Raw genomic sequence first — 18570 nt, forward strand, 5'->3', positions numbered from 1 at the left:
AAGTAATTCAATTTAAATTTACTTATTTCAGAAGCTTGAGAAATCACTCAGAAAAATTTGCTGTGTTTTCTATCTAGAATTTTTCTGTACTAACTACGCACCTATAGCAACAAAATATATGACTGATGTATTCGTAATTGCTTTTTTTTACACGCGCTAAAGTTCATTATTTAATATTAAATACCGGAAGTCATGGTAATTTTAATGTCCACGTCGTAATTATATGCATTGAAACGCTTGAAAGCGGATATAAAATAGACGATTTGTATTAAAAATAATAATAGACAAATGATAAAAAGTGGACAAAATTTATTTTTAGTTTTATTTATCTTTTGTTATTTTGTCATCATGATCACATTTGGTCAATAATAAAACAAACTTATCATTGTGTTTTTGTAAAAGTTATATTTTATGTTCCACTTAAAACTATAAAGTACACGATTACTAAGGATAATTTAATTATGCACAACACCAACATTATTCTTTAATTGTTCTAATACAAATGTGGACAAAAAACCCACAGGACATAAAATCATGAAGTAAGTCTTAATAATGTATTTTTGACAAATAAAACACAATACTTTACTAACACACATTTTTTATAAAAAAAATAAAAGGAAAGAATTATCTTGAAAACTAAACATGGCTTATTTTTTTTAAGGCTCTACATCTTTTCTACATATCAAAATGTCAGTTAACTTACACTTAGTCAGTTATTTTTACAGTTGTTTAGCTTTTTTTGTCCTTAAATTGTAGGACTCATGCTCACTACGCTATTCTTATTGAACAACTTTATTATGTAGAAAACCTATAGCAGCCTTAATGTAATTGACAATGTGTACATCGTAAGAACAATTAGTAAGGTAAATTAAGCTCTAGGGGCGGGCGTTAGGGTCGCCGGTATACCCGGGATTTTTGGTGAGAATCCGGCACTGTCTGGACCCTCCGTTCCCAGTCGTCCACGAAAATGGATTTTTCCTGACTGCACGCCTCCCATCTCCTATATAAAGCACCTCATATAAAATATAATAAAAACCTAAAAAAAAGTAAACGAAATCAAAGACCATTCTTTGGCCCTTAAGGGGCTCAACCTCGAAAAAAGTAAGGTCATAATTAACCTTAACAGGATTATAACAGATTCATTGCAACGTTTTATTAAGTCTTACGAAAAAAAAAAAAATTAATATGAAAAGTTTATTGTCATCTCGTCACATTGCAGTTCACTGCCCTTTGCAGAGGCAGTGCAGCCTATCAATAAAATTATAGTCTGATACGGCCGGTGCAATCTGGCAGAGTACGAATACATTGTAATAACACTAAAACCGTTATAAAAAATATATATAAACTCGCGACTCTGTCACTATTCGAAGTTTGATTCCTAAATGTACAGTTTACGTAGTGATTATAAATTGTTATAGCTGAATGTTTCAGTGTTCGAGCGAGCGCCGTGGCGCGCGCGCTTCTTGCCATGATTATGAGAGAAAAAAAAACACTGTGTTTACGATAATAATGCGGAACCTTGCTAAATTATTCTTTTACACGTCATTTTCATTCCTCTTATTATTTTTATATTACACGGTGAAAGAACTCAAAAAAACAAAACAAGAATTATTGGCGGATAATAGACTAATCGTATTAGAACAGAATCTTGAAAAGCTTGTGGACAAACTACAGAAAAATGTGAATGCTAAAAGTGATCTCAAATATATTTTACAGTGGACGAATCCGAAGAATGTGCCATTTGTGTATATGGGTGTAGGTCAGCAAGTATTTATAGATAGAAAGTGTAAATATACTAACTGTTTTGTTACTGATGACCGGGATTACCTCGGAGATGTTACGAAGTTCGATGCCATAGCGTTTGCAGGGACTGACGTTATTTACATGAGTAGATATGATCTACCGAAAAAGCGATCGCCGCATCAAAAGTATGCTTTTACAAATATAGAATCTGCTGATAACTATCCTGTTTGCACCAATCGGTTCAACAACTTTTTCAACTGGACGTGGACTTATAGATTAGACTCTGAAACAAAATGGGGCTATTTGATTGTAAGAGACGCGAAAAATAATATAATAGGTCCAAAAACAGAGATGCATTGGATGAAGTTAGAAGACATGGACCCTATTGATGATGCTTTGCGAGTAAAGTTGAGGAATAAGACTAAGGCTGCTGCTTGGTTTGTGTCTAACTGTAGGTCTAGGAGCGGTCGCGAGACGTATTTTAGAAACCTAATAAAGGCTCTAAAGCCTTATAATTTAACGGTAGATATTTATGGTAAATGTGGTCCACTGAAATGCGATCGTAACAAAGAGGCGGAATGCAACGATATGGTAGAAAGGGACTATTACTTCTACTTGTCGTTCGAGAATTCGTTTGCTGAAGACTACGCGACTGAAAAATTGGCTCACGGTTTGCAGCATAACGCAATACCAATAGTTTATGGAGGTGCTAACTATACGAGGTAACTTGAAAGTTATACTTTTTAATAGCATTCGATAGTTGTTTTGATTTCTATTTGATTCATAAAATATGGGTTTGATGGACAGTAGTTTATCGTGTCGTCAAGTGAACATATTTGCTACTGTGACTGTGTAGAGGAAAAAAATACAAATAAATAAGTGTTAATTATAATATATTTGACATATTACAGATTTAAGTAGAAATGATGGGTTTAATTATAGATAGCGTCATTTTGACCCAATTTCTCAATGTTTCAATTACATAAAATAATAATTGTTTACTTTAGATAGCAAGTCAAATATTTAAATAGTATAAAATAAAGTCGCTTAACACAAATTTAATCTATCCCTTTAAATTTATGTATGTATGTACGTTAATGATTTTTCACTATATAAAGGATTAAAATGCGGTTTTCGTCAATTGACAAATGTTTCAATCGTCAATTGACGACCGGATGGCCAAGTGGTTAGAGAACCTGACTACGAAGCTTGAGGTCCCAGGTTCGATTCCCGGCCGGGAAGACATTTGTATGAATAATACGAATGTTTGTTTTCGGGTCTTGGATATTTATTATTATTATGTATTTATCGATATGTCGGCGGCCGATCGTAAAATCCGCCAGATCACGAAATTCCTAGGCACATTATGAAATGGCACCATTTCATCATATTTAAGTATGTTTATCCGTTGCCTAGTATCCATAGTACAAGCTTTGCTTAGTTTGGCACTAGGTCAATTGGTGTCAAGTGTCCCATGATATTGAGGTATTTATTTATTTATTCAAGAGGGAGGGGGACATCGATAATAAAATATATAAATATAAGTAGTGACGCGCCCTGGCCCCGCGCGGGTGTAGTGAGGTGAAAAATATAAAGTTGCTGCATTTGATTGTAGGCTTTCTTAATTTATTTCGTCGTTTTTTAGGGTTCCGTAGCCAAAATGGCAAAATCGGAACCCTTATAGTTTCGCCATGTTTGTCTGTCTGTCAGTCCGTCCGCGGCTTTGCTTAGGGCTATCAATGCTAGAAAAGTTGTAATTTTGGACGAATATATTAAATTTGAATTTTTTAATTGTACCATTTTATCGGCATAGTTTACATATATTATATGTTAGAGTACCTCCCATAGACGTAAAGTGGGGGTTATTTTTTTTCTCATCCAGCGCCTTGTAGTGTAGGGTATCGTTGAATAAGTCTTTTAAAACCATTAGGGTTTGCTAAGACGATTTTTCGATTCATCGATTATTTTGCGAAATATTCAACTTTAAAGTGCAAATTTTCATTAAAATCGAGCGTCCCCCCCCCCTTTAATATCTAAACAGATGGCTGGAAAAATTTGAAAAAGATCAGGATGGTAGTAAGTATATCAAACTTTCGAGGAAAACTATAACGGCTAAGTTTGCTTGAGAATTATTAGTAGTTTTACTCTTAAATAGCAGCCTAAGGTATAAAATATACCTAAACTTGGAAGGTTCCGTATAAAATACAAAATCCTTAAAAAAATATTACTCAATTTTTCGTAATGGCTACGGAACCCTATTTTGGGCGTGTTCGACACGCTCTTCGCCAGTTTTTTTCAAAGTTAGGTACATGCCTGCAGAGTCGGCGCGCTTCGCTAGACAATAGTATAACAATAAGCGCATAAAATCACAATGTCTAAGGTATAACAATCTTTTTAATCCATTTTCAGGTTTATGCCAGATGGGATTTATTTGAATGCCAGGCAGCTAGGACCTGAAGCTTTAGCCAAACAAATGAAACATCTCATAGACAATCCTGACGAATACGATAACTATTTTCGGTGGAAAAAATACTATTCGTATCACAGAAAATATGAAAGCCCAGAAACAGACGACTACTGTGGTTTTTGTATGCTATTAAATAATGAAGAAATGGTGAAGAAAACGTCAATATATAAGAATTTTAGTCAGTGGTGGGATCCTCCTAACCGATGTTCTGATCTATATAAGTAATACGCTACCCTGCACCAATAAAGTGGTAAAAGTACTGGGTCCTATTCCGTTTAATTTAATTTCTTACAGACAAACACACACACACACACACACACACACACACACACACACATATCTTAGTGTATCTTATGTCTCTGTGAAGCTGTTCTAAAAAACTGTAGGTATTTATTACGAAAACCTTTACAAATGAAATCGAAGCAAAAGAAGCAAAGCAGTGAGCAATAGTTATTGTTTGCCTAAAAACATTTGGCAATGGGTCAACCAACTTTTTAGTGTTGTTATTATGTACCGTAACTCAAGAGACATCACTGATACACTTAACCCTAGAACCCTAGTTCTTATGCCCTATAAATTACAAAGAATATATTTTGGCCTGACACGCTCCCATTACGGTCATGGTATGATACGGTGTACTGGGTAGATAGAACCCTTTACGGGTGTGTAGGTACTTTTTGTATCCAATGTATTAAAGGCTGACCAGGAATATAAAAAACCTGACGCGAGGGCAGCACTTCTACGTTTTACATTGCAACATTCTTTACACTTATTATACGATACCTACCAGTCATATTGACAAGTCAACGGTGTTGGTGATGTTATTTAAAGGAATATTTTCTAATCCCTCAGATTTTTTCTATAACGAATACTTTTATACATTGTGAATAATTTTCCTTCCAAGGCTATGGATAATCTTCGGCATTTTAAGGCACAAAAATACAAAATAACACTTTAAAATACGACGCGCAAACAACGTTAAACTTTGATAGCAATAGACAGGATGACATTTGAATTTAGTGTTACCAGTGCAAGAAATTAGTTTTCCGCAATATGGAATAAGAATAAGAATGGTTTATTGGCTGATAAAAATAGATACACATACAGAAACACTGAAATATACACATCCATGCCTATTCCTACCAGCCAAAATGGCCGCCACTCAGCTATGTGTCGCGAAAAGATCTGAAGATGATTCCGCGACGCTGATTTTCAGTGACGCCAGTAACAGTTACATAGGTGGCCGTCACCAGGGACACATCCCAGTATCAGACTGACTATATTATGAATCACTAATTGTTACAAAACGAGGATTACAGGACGTAATATTCAGTTACAGTTTTTACTCATAACAATCAGTATAATTATAGAAACATTGTGCATGCATGTGTGTGTGCGTGTTTGTGCGAAGGATGAATATGGCGAAGTTTTTTATAATTCTGGTCAGCCTTTAGTTATCAATGCTATAAAACGTTAATATATTTATTTATTTCAAAATGGTTTCGGGCATTAGACTTTGTTGCTCAGGGTGCACCAGGCCCAGGAGTTATCCATCCTCTCCCCATCAGGCCTCACGCCTCGGTAAGAAGGGAGTTGAAGCGCCCGAACACTCGAGGAGGTTTCCGACGTCCCACCCCAAGAACTGGAACCCCTGACACTGGTATTCACTTATTGTAGGGACTCCCAACCCTCCTTGTATATATGAATGCTTCTAATTTAAGAAATAAATATTTTCATAAAAAAATATGTTTTATTTTACCACAGATTATGTTCTGGACGACCTGATTTTTTCTAGGCAATGGAACGAGGCTGTCTCACTGTGACGTCATCCAGTGTATTTCATTAAAAAAAAAATACTCATCCAAATTCAAAATCAATGAAAATAGTATCTTAAAATATCCTATTCTTTCCAAAAATAAAATAAAAGCTATAGGTTATTTTTTTTGTGCATCCCAATTAGTACGAGTGTGAACTAAGGCATCGACATTTAACTTGCCCCGATATTGTATCGGTGTTCGATATCGGATCGGATAATCTGAAAACTCTCTAACAAAAGTATCGGAGACTCCCGCATGCGCCCCTACAAATACGGTTTTGTTGACAGGGAGCCGTGAGCCTGTCACAATGTCATTGTGTTACTGTCTTTTTATATTATGTTTTGTGTTTTTTTTATTATTTTATAGAGTTCCTACAGTTCCTACAGGTATATTCATTTTTAGGTATTTTTTTATGTTTCTTACCTCTACAGCCTACCAAGCAACCAGAAGCTTTCCCATACTATGTCTGAGGTAGAATTGGTTCAGTGCCCTCATTTTCCTGCTCTTAATTTTTTAAAAGGTCTCCATATACACTTAGGCAAAGTTCACAAGACTACAAATAGCCAATCCAACCCCATAGTTACTTCGACCGCTCCACCACGCGCACCTCTTCAAAAATGAATATCTAGTATTCTCAGCACTCTCAAACATTCGACGCCAGTTTTAAAAAGGTCCTCGAGGTGCAAGGCTCAGTGTTGCAAATAGTGTCTTTCAAGTGTAACTCTCCCTCGAGCTGGAAATAGTACATTGTGTCTTAAGGGCGTTGAATAAGGTATTACGAACGAGAGTCTATTAGAAGCCCGAAGTCGAAGACTGAGTGTTTTAATGAGTCGATGTTCGTAATTCTAGTACCGCCCGTGCCACATACAATGTTTTTTTATCACATTTGCGAGTAAAATTTATAATTGTTCCAAATATTGGCAATACCTTAGGCTGCGCTAAAATTGTTGTAGTACTCTAAACAAACTTTTCGTGTCACAATGGAAAATGTTAATGGAAATTATAACTACCTACCTGCTAACGCAGCTTTAATGGTGTGCAACTTTTTGGTCTTCACCCTTACCTTTCCATATTTTTTTGACAAACGGTTTACAAGATAGAGACGGTTTACAATTTTTGCTACTTTGCTAATCAAAAAAGTTTTTGAGAAACCTTACTATCTTTTAAAAAGAGCTGTCGAGCTATGTGCAACACGTTGATGCGAGTAAAAAACCTTTTTTTTTCAATTTCTGTTACGTGTATGGAGTGTCTCCCCTATTAATATTTATTTTTGTAATTTAACTACAAAACTAACCTGCTATAGGTTTTTAATAGTGGCTAAAAATTTAAAAGCATGTATAAAAAAAAATAGCGGCTTTGACAAGACATCTGTACTCCAAATTTCATTGATACATCTTGTAGTTTTCGAGTAAAATGCCTGTCACATACAGACGGACGGACAGACAGACAGACAGACAGACAGACGGACTTGACGAAACTATACGGGCTTCGTTTTTGCCATTTTGGCTCCGCAACTCTAAAAAGTATCTTTTTTTATAGAACTACTGTGAAATAAAAACTTTTTTCTGGAATTTGGTCTGTACGAAAGCTAATAGTGCGCAAATCTAGTATTTATTTAGCAAAACTTCTTTAATAGGTTACGACTCATAACTCACTACGCTCTTCTCATTCAACTAGTTTACGGTCTAGAAAACCTAACAATCTAAATTTATAAGGTTGTACTTACCTAACGAACATAAAAGTTGGAAAACCCCTGACTGTGTCACTTCAAAGTTCGATATCTCAAAAACTGCTGAACCGATTTGATAAAACATGTCTATGAACCATTGCTGGAAACCCTGATTTCCAAAGTCGACCCGTTTAAGAGCTACGGTGCCACAGATAGACAAACAGACAGACAGACACACATAGTGGTCAAACTTATAAGTTTGATTGCCTTTGTGACGTGACGAGACACTGCAGGGGTCAAATGAGGGTCATTACTTAATTTTTGTTTATTTAATTCAGTTAATCACATTTTTGGAATCTGATTTCTGAAAATGCTTCACAAAGCCTATTGCTCCAAATGGTTTTCGATTTATTATACGTTGTCAAAAATGGGGACATCCCAATTCATTGATCTATGTAGAGGTAGCTGGCGCAGCCTTACAATTAAACTCTAATACGGCGGGTGCAATCTGTCCGAGTACATTTTAACCACAATAACATCATAATAAAAAATAAACACGCGACCCGTGTCACCAAGTTTCGAAATGTGTGAACGGTGTTCGCAATAATAATGCGGAACCTTGCCAATTCGTCATTTACACTCCTCTTATTATTTTTACATTACACATTGAAAGAACTCAGAAATACTCCTTCTTCTTTAGGTGCCATCTCCTACCAGAGGTTGGCTGGCTATCATTATTGCTATCCTTATTTTCGACACAGCAGCTCGAAACAGGGATCTTGTGCTGAGATTTTTAAGCCACGAAGTACGCCTTCTTCCGGGCGGTCGCTTTCCTTGGATTTTCCTTTGCATGATGAGTTGGAGTAGGTCGTATTTATCATTACGCATTATGTGACCAAAATACTGCAGCTTGCGTTTCTTGACAGATTTCAAGATCTCTACCTTTTTGTTAACCACCCGCAAAACTCTTTCATTTGATACTCTATCCGTCCATGATAAGTATTTTCAGAATTCCTCTGTACACCTACATTTCAAAGGCCTCCAAATGGTTGCTCATATTTTGGATTAAGGTCCACGATTCCGCTCCGTAGAAAAGAACCGAAAACACATAGCAACGTATCAAACGCACTCTGGTAGATATCTTCAGCGATCGATTGCAGAGGAGATGGTTTAGCTTTAGAATAGAGTTACGCGCCTGTTCTATTCGACACTTGATTTCAACGCTATGATCACACTGGTCGTTCACGATGCATCTTAGGTATCTGTAAGAGTGGACTCTCTGAACTACCTGATTCCTTACAACCCGATCAGCCGTTCTAAGGTGCTGGACGATCATGACTATTGCCTTTTTCACGTTTATGCTAAGACCATAAGTTGCACTAATGCTGTCTACGCGTTGGAGCAAACTTTGTAAATCATCGAAATAGGACGCAAATAATATCGTATTGCTTATGATTTTTTATTTCAATAATTATTTAGCATGTTGTATTGTTGTTGTTTTTGTGTTCTGTAACTTTATATATATTATTAGCCTATTTTCAATGTATGCGACGATTAAATATATAAATTTCAATAATGTATTGAAACCACAATTTTTTCAGGGTTATTTCAACAAAAGAGCTACCTCGTAATGCATTATATTACCTAGCATTAAATGAGCATGAAACAGTAAAGGTCACAGCTCATTAGAGCCTCCCGGCACCCGACCAGCACCGCCTCGACTTTAGGCGTCCACTCGTTGTCGACAAGTGGTTCACGGGTGGACGCCGCGTTGACAACAAGTGAACCTCGCGTTGTCCATGAATTTCCTAGTAGTCAATATGGCGGCGAGCAGCGGGCTGTCACCGAGTGGTTCACTCGCCGTCCGCGCGTGGTAATCTCGCCAATGAGGCGATCCGGTGACGCCACGGAGTTGATGTAGTAAGCTCATACCCATACAAATCAAAATGAAGAATAGGTACTAGCCGCTCATAGCGAAGTGGTACTGGTCGGGTGCTGGGTGGCTGAAAATTAAATTTCACTCTGTAGAACAAAATCTTGAAAAGCTTGTGGAAAAACAACAAAAAGATATGAATTATAGTGCCAAAAGTGATCTTAAGTATATTTTACAGTGGACGAATTCGAAGCATGAGCCATTTATGTATATGGGTGTAGGTCAGCAAGGATTTATAGATAGAAAGTGTAAATATACTAACTGTTTTGTTACTGATGACCGGGATTACCTCGGAGATGTTACGAAGTTCGATGTCATAGCATTTGCAGGGCCTGAAGTTGTTCACATGAATGAAACTAAGCTACCGAAGAAGCGATCACCGCATCAAAAGTATGCTTTTACAAATATAGAATCTGCTGATAACTATCCTGCTTGCACTAATCGGTTCGACAACTTTTTCAACTGGACGTGGACTTATAGATTAGACTCGGAAACGAAATGGGGCTACTTGATTGTAAGGGATGCGGAAAATAATATAATAGGTCCAAACACAGAGATGCATTGGATGAAGATAAAAGACATGGACCCTATTGATGATGCTTTGAGAGTAAAGCTGAGGAATAAGACTAAAGCTGCTGCATGGTTTGTGTCTAATTGTAGGTCTAGGAGTGGCCGGGAGAATTTTGTGAAACACCTACAAAAAGCTCTTAAGTCTTATGATTTAACTGTAGATATCTATGGCAAATGCGGTCCACTGAAATGTGGACGTGACAAAGCAGCAGAATGCAACGATATGGTAGAAAGGGACTATTACTTTTACTTGTCGTTCGAGAATTCGTTTGCTAAAGACTATGTGACTGAAAAACTGCTGTATGGCTTGCAGCATAATGCAGTACCAATAGTTTATGGAGGTGCTAACTATACGAGGTAATTTGATAATTGTGATTTCAAATAAATTTTTATTGTTATTTTGGTTTCCATTTAATATTGATATCTATTTTAATATACACCTATTGTATTTTTCACCTATGATGAGTTCTGTGACACTTGAAAATTTTCCGAATTACGCATCATACGTTCGCAAATTTTTTTTTTTTAAATAATTTCTATTTTGAAGCAAAAAAATGTAAAACTGTACTTTTTAAAAATATATAGCAATATCAGTGTCCATTAAATAGACTCCATCGAATACGATAGAAAAAATGTTATTTTTTTAAATGACGCAATGTGTGAAACGGAACAGAGTAGTGACGTGACACAACAATATCGGCAATTGCCGCGGTTCATTATTCGATAACAGTAAACACTAAAATATTTTAAAATTTTAAACAAAACTTGCAAGATTTTGTAAACGCGGCTATTTGAAACGCGGCTGCAGCCATCTTGTGCCTCTTGTGGCCAGTGCTTGTCAGTACGAGTTAAGTCTCGTTAAGTTTGTTGCTATTTTTTGGCAAAATGCTGAAACGGTCTAAAAAAACTGTTTTGTACTCCTAGAGTCGGGAGTTTGTAATTGGTTTGAGGGATTATTTCGAGCGAGAACGAGAAAACGGTGGCCCGGTGGGCGGAAAACTGGAAAAATATTAGTTTCTAAATATAATGCAACATCTCCAAAAATAGGCTCTAAAAACTCATAGAATAAAAAATAAGTTTAAAAAACTGAAACTCGACTACGGAAAAAACGTGAAATAAAAAATAAGAAAATGATTAAGAACTATACGCAATTAATTTGCTCCTCCGTGACCATAAATAGGAACCTCCGCAATGTGACGTCTGATTGAATCAAGCAAGAAAATATTGTTATCTGAAATTCTTATACACAGACTTCAGGAGGAGTGCCGTGGTCTCATGCGACCATAAAATTGATTGTTAAGCAAGCAAGTCTTAAGGCGACCACGGCACTCCTCCTGAAGTCTGTGTATAAGAATTTCAGATAACAATATTTTCTTGCTTTTTTTTTAATATTTTGGGGTTTTATTTTCGTAATAATGCCGTTAAGATTTGCCTTAAAGATTTTTTGCCTCTCTAACTCCCCCAAGTATGACGAGGGTTAGGTACATAAAAGTTTCCGCAGATTGAGATCATTACATCATATCAGCCGTAGGACGTCCACTGTTGGATAATTAGCCTCAGCGATAATCCTCCAGTTGCTTCGGTTGAAAGCGGCCTGCATTCACGCTGAACCCGCGGCTTTAACCAGGCCATCCGTCCATGTCATTGGTGGACGTCTAACGCTACGCTTGCCGTTCCGCGGTCTCGATTCGAGAACTTTTCGGTCCCAACGCCCATCCGTTCTCCGTACCATATGGACTGCCCATTGCCACTTAAAAAACTAATTCGCTTGACAATGTCGGTGACCCTCGTTCTTCTAAGTATCTCCTCATTTCTGATTCGAACCCCTTAGTGAAGTACCATGTCTCGGATCCATATGTTATCAGTATCACTGACAACACACACTGGATAAAGACTTTCGGCTTAAGGCACTGAGAAATTTTGGACGAAAAGAGGTTTTTTTATTCGACTGGATAGCAAACGAGCAAGTGGGTCTCCTGATGGTAAGAGATCACCACCGCACATAAACATCTGCAACACCATCAAACTAGAGGCCTAAGATGGGATTTATTTGGGCCCATGGAAATAACAATAGGCCGACGCCAAGAGAAGAGGTACGGCGTGCTATTTACCTGTCTTACGATTCGAGCGATACATATAGAGCTAGTGCCGTCTCTGTCAACTGACTCGTTTATGGCAGCGCGACGTGGTTGGCCCAGCCGAATGTACTCAGATAATGCCACAAATTTAAGAGGTGCTGAAACCGAACTAAGAAAATCATTTAAAGAGTTTGAAAAATCGGACAGCGTCAAGAATGAGCTTACCAATCGGGGACTGGAATGGCATTTCATCTGCCCTGTTAGCCCAAACATGGGCGGAGCGTGGGAAATTCTTTTTCGCTCCATGAAAACAGCGCTGAAAACAATCTTAAAATCTAGAGCTCCGCGTGAAGAAGTACTAATCACGTTGATGGCCGAGGTCGAGAATATGGTCAACAGCCGACCCTTGAGCCACGTCTCCGTGGACCACAACTACCCCGAAAGTCTGACACCCAACCACTATCTGGTCGGTTCGTCGTCTAATCTGCCAGTCCGGGTGTGTTCGATGACGAAGACATGTACAGGAAAAAGTCGTGGCGGATTGCACAAAGACTTACCGATATGTTCTGGCGGCGTTGGGTTCGCGAGGTGCTCCCGACTCTATTACCACGGCAAAAATGGTACCAGGATGGTCATCAACTGCAAAAGGGAGACGTCGTTTTTATTGTAGATCCCTCCTCGCCTCGAAATACAGTCAGATCGAAGACTGGAATACTTACCAGACCAGTGACTCGCGTAGCCCTGCTCCCCACATCAGATGAAGATTGTCCTGGACGGACAATGGGGGAGAGTCTAGACGACGCGCAGCGCTGCAATTGAGAACAAAAAAAACTCGAAATTAAATTAGGGTAGTTTATATAAATAGTTGAGAAAAAAATGAAGGTACTTACCTGTTTGTTTGCCTCTGTTTGTACGTAAAATAAACGTGTGTGCGCGGGAACATGTATGTGTGTGTGTCACCTTGCTGCCTTGATTCAGTTGCCCTCTAACAGCCGACTGACGCGCACATGTACCTACACCCTAAGCACATCACTATCTCGACCCATTTCTTTTATTTTCGCCCTAAAAAAATCCAGCGCCTGCATCCATCATTTACACCCTCCAATGACCTTACTCTGCTTAAAGCGATCTATGTATAGGGACTGCACCTGAGAGTGACATCCAGTGACAAACTAGTGAACTAAAAGTTGCATGCATAAAGAAAGGATTTTTTACTAAAATCTGTTGGGATTTGGAATTGTGTGATGGTTTATTAACTGTTTATTGCTACCAAACTAATGTAGTGTTGCTGCTCAATTGAAATTAACTTTGTAACTGTACTTTATCTGTACCTAATATAATTTTGACAAATTTTGGAGCTCATAGCTCCTCAACCCTTGTGTTAAACAAAAAAACCTACTAAGAAACCTCCAAATCATTTTTAAAGAACTATCTAATAATAACACATATCTCAGCATACGCTAAAAAATTTTTTTAATCACTCATTTTTTTTTTAGGTAAAATCCGACCAATATATTTTTGATATAAAAAGTTATCCTATGTCACCCGGAGCATAATAACGAATCGATTGACTCCTTATTCATTAAAATCGGACGAGTAAGCTAGATGCTACTACGGTGGAACATACGTAAAGACAAACATATATAGACTGCTAAAATCATTACTCTTTGCCGTAGTCGAGTAAAAATCGATAGTTCACTCGATAAATGGTACATCTCTAAAACTGTCAAACTCGAAACGTCACAGCATCATCTAGGTGAAAAATATTATATTATAATGGTCACGTAGGTACCTAAGACAGACAGATTTGTAAATAGAAATGATCAGTTTATAATGTATTGTAACTGTTGACTAAATTTACTAATTATCGACATAATGTTATCAACGTTACATGCTAAATTGAAGATTCAATCAATAATACAGCGATAAGCTTGTGAAGTCACAATTTCATTGGTTTGTGTATAATTTTTTCAATTAATTTTCCAGATTTATGCCAGATGGAATATATTTGAATGCCAGGCAGCTAGGACCCGAAGCTTTAGCCAAAAAAATGAAACATCTCATAGACAATAATGATCAATACGAGGACTATTTTCGATGGAAAAAATATTATTCATTCCACAATAGAAATGAAAACGCAGAGACAGACGACTACTGTGGTTTTTGTAATCTTTTAAATAATAAAGAAATGGTAAAGAAAACGTCGATATATAACAATTTTAAACAGTGGTGGAATCCTCCTAACCGATGTCCATGATTTCATAGAACAATAGCTATTGAATTATTCTATGTATGTTGAGCTTTACGGAGATGATTTCGTGAATCAAAGTCAAAGTCAAAATATCTTTATTCAATTTAGGCTATAACAAGCACTTATGAATGCCTTAAAAAAATCTACCACCGGTTCGGAAAAACCTCTGTTGAGAAGAATCATAATGTTACAAGCTTTTATTTCACCTGTTGTAGTTAAATTTAATGTTGCAAGTTAAATTCAACCAACTTCCAGTAGTCGGATGGACTTTAAATTTACCATACTTATGTAAATTGCGTGCCAATACAATAATCTGGTAGTGAAATCCTGATAGTCCAGCCAGGATTGTCTGCGCGGGACGAAACTCTTCAACGGTTAATGGCATCGACTTGAAATTTGTTTTGCAAATGTAGCTTGGATGACAACATAAGTAAAGTTGACAGAAACTACAGTCAGCAAAAAAGGCTTGTTAAGATTGGTTTTGGAGTCTTTTGTATTTTTTATTTCTACTCCAAATTTTGTTACTTTTACGGTCATCCCGTAAAACCCATACCAAAAATACAAACTGAAACATAGATTCACACAAAAACCAGTAAAATAGACTAGCACTGGGAATCAAACCCAGGTCCTTGGCATTGGCGAGTTTCAGTTTGTATTTTCGAAAAAGGCTTGTATTAAAAATGTTTTTTTTTTTACAAAAAACTTACTTTATTTATTTACTTCGAGTTTTCTTAATATTCAAGGCCTTGGACACAAGTAAATATCTATATTAAAAAAAATCTGGTAAGTGAAACATTCGATACCTTGGAGCTCAAAGGCCGTAAAGGACAAAACACAACTTTTCAGGAAAAGCTAAAAACTGGAAAAAATATATTTAAAAAATTATAGTTCTATTGTTTCTAATCTATACATATAATATAAACAAGCTAAAGAGGGCCGAAAGTCTGTACATGGAAGATATCCAAAAAAAAGTTGGCTGGAGATACTTAGAATCAATAAAAGAACACGTTCCAACTCTTTTTAGAATTTTTGTCTGTTTTTCTGCTTGTCTTTTATTTAACAGCTCATCACGTGGGAACGGCTGAACGTATTTTGATGCAAACTTTTTAATCTGTCGAGAAAATCCCCGGCTGAAATTAATACGTTGTGTGTGGCATGACATGAATAAGCCACTGACCCAGAATAACAAGTTTCCCTACAGTAATCCGACGGAGACGTCTAGACAGAGCAATCGTGCGGGGCGTGAGGGGTGAGACGCGGGTGGGAGGAGCCCCAGCTGCATACTTCGTCATTCTTGGTAGCTTGGGACAAGTTTTCTAGGGCTATCGCGTTTTTCTACATTTAAATTTATAATAAAATGTATTATGGTGCATACGAAATGTACTGTGAGTGTGTGCAAATCTTCATCTCGCATGAATAAGAAACTAAGATTTCATCTATTTATATAATATTATTTATTTATTTTTTATTTATTTAAATTCAATAACAGGTACTTTAAGTCCGTTAAGTCTAGAAACCGACAGTATTTGTCGGTTACTAATGTATGAAAGTATATTTTGTAGAAAAAAATATGTTTCTTATTTCAAAAATAGTATATATTTTGATACTTCTTACCCCTTAGTAAGTATGCCACACCTAATTCATTTTGTTTTATATAATTTCGCAATACCAATATGTGCCGATTCGTAAAAGACATCTACCTTTCAAATTTTAAATTTGTGACAACCCTTCCTTACTTTCCTAAATACCTATACAGGCTGCGGTACCGCTCAACTTCAAAGGCGTCCGCCTTCTGTAGGGAAAACTTGTTATACTGTGCCACTGATGAAGGATTTTGCTAAATGAACTCTAAGTTTAGAATAGGTGGGTACAGATATCAACAAATTTTATTGAATAATTGATTTAATAATACAACAAAATTAAAAGACCATAAATTAATTGCCACACACACATTACTTCGGGAACTGAGTAAACATTAAGTAACAAGTAAACTAAAAAGATTTTTTAACAATAAAGTAAAACCGACTCCATAAAAATAACAAAAAATGGAACCGACTCCCTTGAAAATATTTTTCTAGGTACCTACTAGCTCGAAGTCAGCACGAGCCAGCAGGAGTGGAACAATAGTCGTCTACCTCACCTGCATACTATGGGTTCAATCCCTCCTGCTGGGTCGTGCTGAGTCACTGACTTCGGGCTAGTAGGTACCTAAAATATATTTTCAATGGTTTTGTAGTCGGTTCCATTATTTGATATTTTTTTGGAGTCGGTTCTACTTTATTGTTGAAATTTTTCTTTATTTCTCACTTTTTAGTGAATTGTAGCCAAAGTACATCTCACAACGATTCCATTAAGCCCAAACACGGCTTAGTTACGTTGTTTTATAACAGAGTTCCGCTGCCTACCTTCCGGCTTCAGCATCAGATCAGTTCGAAAGAATCATTTACTTAAAGCTTCTTCTTAGTCGCTTATCTAAATATATTAATCATGATCATTTATAGACGAGCGAGCATTACTTAGCTTTGACGAGTGCTATTGGTCATCTACAAGGTCTTCTTCATCAGGTCCAGTTTACCAAATTATACTTTTGTCTGTAAATACTAATCTTAATGCTAAAAATTCTAAGGTCGCCATAGGTGTGCCTATAAAACTTGAGGTTTGCCCTCAATTTCCCTAGGATTCCGTCATCAGATTTTGATTTGGTGACAATAGGACTAGGACCAACTCAGAAGAGTACCTACTCTTCCGAATAAAAAAAGAATTTTGAAAATCGGTCGACAATTGACTGGCTAATCGGCGAACATACCTACATAAAAAATACAAATATTGGAACATAGTACCTCCACCTTTTTTGAAGTCGGTTAAAAATGAGTTTATACTTTTGTTGTGGTAAAATTAACACGCATGTCAACACTTGGATAATTATTAAACAGACTGGCCAACGAAAACTGTCCCAGACAAACCGTGGCAAATTTAAAAAACACCGGCCAAGAGCGTGTCGGAAAAGCCCAAAATAGGGTTCCGTAGCCATTACGAAAAAATTAAGTAATATTTTTCTAAGGATTTCCCCCCTTATTCATAAAACTTAACAAGCCTATGTTAACTAACAAATGCTTTGTCCCTTTCTAACAAATACAAATGTCGAAGTGACAGATAAGAACAAACGAATTTTAGCGGCATTTTAACTAAAATAGGTTTGATTGTCGTTTATGAATAAGGGGGTTCGTATTTTATACGGAATCTTCACAGTTTAGGTATCCTGGTATTATAAATGTGAAAGTTAGTGAGTGAGTATGTTTGTTACTTCTTCACGCTTAAACGGCTGGACAGATTTGAATGAAATTTGGGCAGAAAGTTAGTTTATAACCTGGATACTTTTTACTGGACATAGGATACTTTTTATCTCGATATTCCCACGGGATAGGGATAAAATCTCGAAATAACAACCGCTAGGCTTAGAGTCATGAAATTTGGTATGTAAGAAAGAAAGAAAGAAAGAAAATACATTTATTCGGAACAGTGACAGAATAATTACATAAAAGAAAGAGAAAAAAAAAACAGTGTTACTGTTCACGATGTAGGTAGTTGGACGTCTGGAATAAAACATAGGCGACTTTTTGACCCGATATTCCCACGGGATACTTACCTAGGGATAAAATCTTGAAATAACAACCGCTGGGCTTAGAGCCATAAAATTTAGTATATAGGTAGCTGAACCTCTGAAATAACACATAGGCTACTATTTATCCCGATATTCCCACGGGATAGGGATAAAATCTCGAAAAAATAACCGCTGGGCTTAGAGTCATGAAATTTGGTATGTAGGTAACTGGACATCTGGAATAACACTTAAGTGACTTTTTGACCCGATACTAATATTATAAATGTGAAAGTTTGTGAGTGAGTGAGTGAGAAAGCCCGTTTATAGTCTTTCAATATCAAATAATAGTATAATACGAGGTTTCCAAAAATACCAGCGCACGGCAGCGGCCACACAGTGAAACTTGAGTAAACGATAAGAACGAATTTTTTTCCGTAGTGT

At 36.8% G+C, this 18570-nt stretch overlaps 2 protein-coding genes across 3 annotated transcripts; both read left to right on the forward strand.

Moving 5' to 3' along the window:
* The first annotated feature begins 1396 nt into the window (after positions 1-1396).
* On the forward strand, positions 1397-5931 carry LOC141429181 (alpha-(1,3)-fucosyltransferase C-like). The gene is made up of 2 exons (XM_074089436.1): positions 1397-2465; positions 4153-5931. Exons 1-2 carry the CDS (start codon positions 1423-1425, stop codon positions 4433-4435), a joined length of 1326 nt encoding a protein of 441 aa, XP_073945537.1. The 5' UTR covers positions 1397-1422; the 3' UTR covers positions 4436-5931.
* Positions 5932-6332: 401 nt separating this feature from the next.
* On the forward strand, positions 6333-15275 carry LOC141429183 (alpha-(1,3)-fucosyltransferase C-like). 2 transcript variants are annotated; one of them, XM_074089440.1, is made up of 3 exons: positions 6333-6413; positions 9808-10556; positions 14264-15275. In XM_074089440.1, the coding sequence occupies exons 2-3, from the start codon at positions 9835-9837 to the stop codon at positions 14532-14534; spliced, it is 993 nt and encodes a 330-aa protein (XP_073945541.1). In that variant the 5' UTR covers positions 6333-6413; positions 9808-9834; the 3' UTR covers positions 14535-15275. The 2 variants fall into 2 exon arrangements, with proteins under 2 accessions (XP_073945541.1, XP_073945540.1); XM_074089439.1 differs by having other exon boundaries at positions 6345-6413; positions 9725-10556.
* Positions 15276-18570: the final 3295 nt, after the last annotated feature.

This window comes from Choristoneura fumiferana, chromosome 6, assembly GCF_025370935.1.
Source record: "Choristoneura fumiferana chromosome 6, NRCan_CFum_1, whole genome shotgun sequence".
NCBI classification, from domain to species: domain Eukaryota; kingdom Metazoa; phylum Arthropoda; class Insecta; order Lepidoptera; family Tortricidae; genus Choristoneura; species Choristoneura fumiferana.